At 29.2% G+C, this 4077-nt stretch overlaps 1 protein-coding gene across 1 annotated transcript; it reads left to right on the top strand.

The window, feature by feature from the left end:
* The first annotated feature begins 208 nt into the window (after nt 1–208).
* Nucleotides 209–2341, top strand: LOC126834046 (uncharacterized). Its single transcript, XM_050565681.1, has 5 exons — nt 209–292; nt 464–611; nt 1063–1121; nt 1784–1904; nt 2257–2341. The coding sequence occupies exons 1-5, from the start codon at nt 209–211 to the stop codon at nt 2307–2309; spliced, it is 465 nt and encodes a 154-aa protein (XP_050421638.1). The 3' UTR covers nt 2310–2341.
* The last annotated feature ends 1736 nt before the right edge of the window (nt 2342–4077 follow it).

The following is a 4077-nucleotide window of genomic DNA, read 5'->3' as shown; positions in this document are numbered from 1 at the left end:
ATAGGCTATAGCCACGATTATTTATTTTAAAATGGAATTTTAAACTACATTGAACAAACAAAATACATATGCGTTTATACAAGTTTTATACGTTTTACACTGAAATCGCTACAACAGAAGCCATTTAAAAGAATAAGAATCATTTAAGTTTTAAACAACGGCAGAACAGTATTCGAATATCTTAGGCGTTAAAAAAAGACAGACAATCATGAATTTTAAAAATTGTATACTGTTTTTATCTTTGTTTGTTCATTTGTCTACAGCAAATCTTGGGATTTGCAAAGATCCGTGGGTAATTAAATTTTTTTTTTATCTTATTCTATCTAATTAATCTATCTGATTCGTTAAAAAAAAAATATAATTCTCTATAAATCTATTGGTTGATATAATAGTAAAAATTTGAGACACATTATTTCTAAAACAGTAGTATTCACATTGTTTATTAAAAATGTAATAATTTTAGAATCTAGACAGACTTTATACAAAGATTTTAGAACAAGGCAAAGATGTTACCAAGGATACAGTAGAAGAATACATAGGACAAAAAAAAGTGATCGAAAATTTTGATATTTCTGAATTCGATAACTATAAGATACGTAATTCAGTGTGGAGTACGTTGAATAATAATAATAATTAATTAATCGATATTGTAAATTATATGTGTGAAATGTGAAAACTAATATTCACATTGATGTTATACATAAATAAATATCGATAGATATTGGGTAGTGCGTTTTTTCCAACATTTCTAAGGGGTATATATACTATTATGAAAAAGGCGTCGGGGGGTAAAAAAAATGCAGAAGGCGTCTGTAAAGGTAGTTAGGTAGATCAAGTTACTATAAAAATATAAAACGCTTTTATCTTATTTTTTACAAATCGTGTTAGAATGTGAAACATTTTGTAATAGTTACACTTTCTGTAATTAATATTGAAATATTCATTTAACGACATTCCCCAAGAATTTTGTTTTTAACGCTATCGCGATATAACGAAAATTGCAACAACTCCATCCGTTACAGCATATTATAGTTTGGTGAACACTTTTATAATGCTTTCTAGGTACTAAAATGTCACCGAACGAATTTATAGCAGTAATAACATCAAGATTTACTTTTTGGGTAATTATGATTTTTTTCTATCCTAATATAGGATCTTTATTTTCTAAAGGCTAAGCCTAGTCATAGCGAAAATATAGACTTCCACTCTTCTCTCTTTAATGCTAGAATCTTCATATGTGAATACCCGTTGCATCCAGCCATTCCAATCATCTAATGATGGATAGCAATACTCTCGTTTCCTCTACTATTTGGAGAATTTCTTCATTGCTCTTTCTTTCAGTCCGACTAATACGAAGTAATCTTCTCCAGATCCACATTTCTATTGTTTCAAGTTTCTTGTATCTCGTACTGTCAAGGTCCAGGCTTACAACTATACAACAAAACACTCCATACGTAGCTTTTGGCAATGTTTTTTCTGTTCTTAAGACATGGGAGTATCATGTGGTAGTCTCCCCTTACTTTCCTCATCGCAGTATTCTGATAATAATATTCTGAATAATCTGATAACAAGCCGTACCAGAAGGTTCTTCTTCCGCCTCGTTTCAGTACTGATGGTTACTGCTGCCCTCCATCAGGTGTTTAATCCCCATTAGGGAATAAACGTACTTACTGAATTCGCTCGCTTAGAGCTTTCCGCCAGTAAGAGCTGGAGGTCGTCTGGGGTTCCTTGGCCCGTAACAAAATATGTTCCCCTGATTTTAAAAACATTTTTATAATTTTAGGATCTCCAAGAAATTTATAACGGAATCGTCAAAAACCGTCCAGTTACCAAGAGCGCAGTTAAAGAGTATTTACAGGAGAAACTAGAGCTGGGTGATAACGAACTGACAACAGCATTGAAAGGTACGTAGAAAGAACAAGTTTTAAAAATGTAGAACGCTTTTATCTTCTTTTTCGACGAAATTTGTTACAAAATTTTCGATGAAATATGTTACAAAACAATTTTATGACTGTTGGACTGGTTTTATTTAACATTAAAATATTAATTTTATAACATTGCTCATGAAATTTTTTTCGACATGATTTTAAATTATTCAAAAACTAAATTATTGATTTAAGATGGCTTTTTATAACACCCGTCATGGCCAAACTTTGTACATAAAAACGCAATAATAATAATTGCAACCACTCGACTCGTTACAGCACTGTATAGTTTGATAAATTTTAATGTGAATACTTTTTAATTGATTTCTAGAAACTGATATGTCATGGATCGAGTTTTATACATTAATGATATTTAAAGAATAATGTATACGCTACAATACTGGCCTGTGGAGGATTTAAACATTTGCAACCCCCAAGCAAGTAATATGTTTACTCTTACACATTTTTTGTTTTTTCTTCAACTGAAGGATATTAAATTTGATATATTTTTACATATTGTATTATTATCGCATTGTTAATGTGTTTTTGTAATAATATTTTAGGGCTACAAATTTACTGCAACATCTTTTCGCCGTTCGCTATATTGATAAAATCAAACTTTTTAAATTATTCAATTTAAGTTATATTAAATTAACTTATTATTTAAATAAAAATTCAAGGTTTATGTATTCATTTTTAAAAATTTAGAGGGTGTTTTTTTTGTGTTAATTGAATACTGTACTATTTGGGTGATTTGAAAATTGTATTTTTAAATATCATAAATTTATAAAAATGTTAAATAATTAGTTTTTATTATATTAAAATTATAAATTAACCTTATCTGCTCCGTCTTAGTTTTTGATAATAAATAAATATATATAACATTTAATTGTATCTGTAGAGTTGAGAGTAGTGTCAAAATCGAGAAAGGTTAGGTTAGGTTACTCTTTCAAAATTTAAGAGCTGAAATTTAGACTGGAGTTGTAGTCTAATCTGAATATGTGTTTATTTATATTACATCGATCAAAAAATATTTGATACATTAAAAACAAGGACACAAATATCTAAGAAAAGTGAATCAATGCTCAAATTCAAAAAGAAACAACTGTATTTAACCGTTAAAAACTATAAGTTTTGATGCCTCAAAAGTAGTAGTTGTAACACTGTAGGTACATTAACATTTTATTATAAGACGGTTGTGTAAACTATAATATATTATTATACTTGTTAATACTGTGGGTAATGAGAATTCTTTTTATTCAGAATTTCTTAGTATAAATTAAATTGTTTTTTTACATCAATCCCATTTTCGTAGTTCTAATACTGTGAAGTTTTAAGTGATCAAAAGCCAAAATTTCGTCAAAATATTGTCATTTATAAAATAAAGAGTCCAGTGATGTATTGTTGGAACCTGCTTTTGATAATAGTACCATAAAGCGAGTCTTACAGATTACTAAGCTTACCAACAGCTAATCCTTAGTGCTAAAGTTTAGCAGCGGTTCCCAACCTTTTATGAGAGTGACCCTAACATTTTAAATTTACCTTTTGGCAACCCAAAAAAAAAATCATAATTGCATACACAATTTTCAATTATTTATTATTAACATCAAATTGGTATACATGTATATTTATCTATCCTCGAATAACTAAATAAAATAAATTTAGAAAAATACAAAATGATTTATAAAGATGACTTACCATTCTTACAAATTATAAAAATTAATTTATTTTTCGTTTTAAATTTAACATACCTTTCAACCCAGAAGAAGTTCAAGCGAAAATCAAAAAATTACCTAAAGGCAAAGCTCCTGGTAATGATCTTATTACCAATAAATTATTGATGAACCTTTCCCAAAAATGTATTCTCCTTTTAACCTTTATTTATAATGCTATACTCCGACTTTCCTACTTTCCCCCTATCTGGAAAATAGCCGTAGTTGTTGTCGTACCTAAGCCCGGCAAACCAAAAAATTTAGTTTTGTCATACAGGCCTATTAGTTTATTGCCTACATTGAGCAAACTCTTTGAAAAATTACTATTAAAAAGAATTCGACCGGTCATACAGGAACACAATATAATCCCTAATACCCAGTTTGGGTTTCGTGCAAGGCATTCCACAATTCATCAAATCCACCGACTGACAGATGCGATC

The sequence above is a fragment of the Adelges cooleyi genome, unplaced genomic scaffold (assembly GCF_023614345.1).
Source record: "Adelges cooleyi isolate 19-005CV unplaced genomic scaffold, UGA_ACOO_1.1 ACOO_flye_CR_arks_rails_tigmint_CR_PRNA_20, whole genome shotgun sequence".
NCBI classification, from domain to species: domain Eukaryota; kingdom Metazoa; phylum Arthropoda; class Insecta; order Hemiptera; family Adelgidae; genus Adelges; species Adelges cooleyi.
Note: the sequence above shows the minus strand (reverse complement) of the source record. Positions and strands in the feature narration are given on the sequence as shown.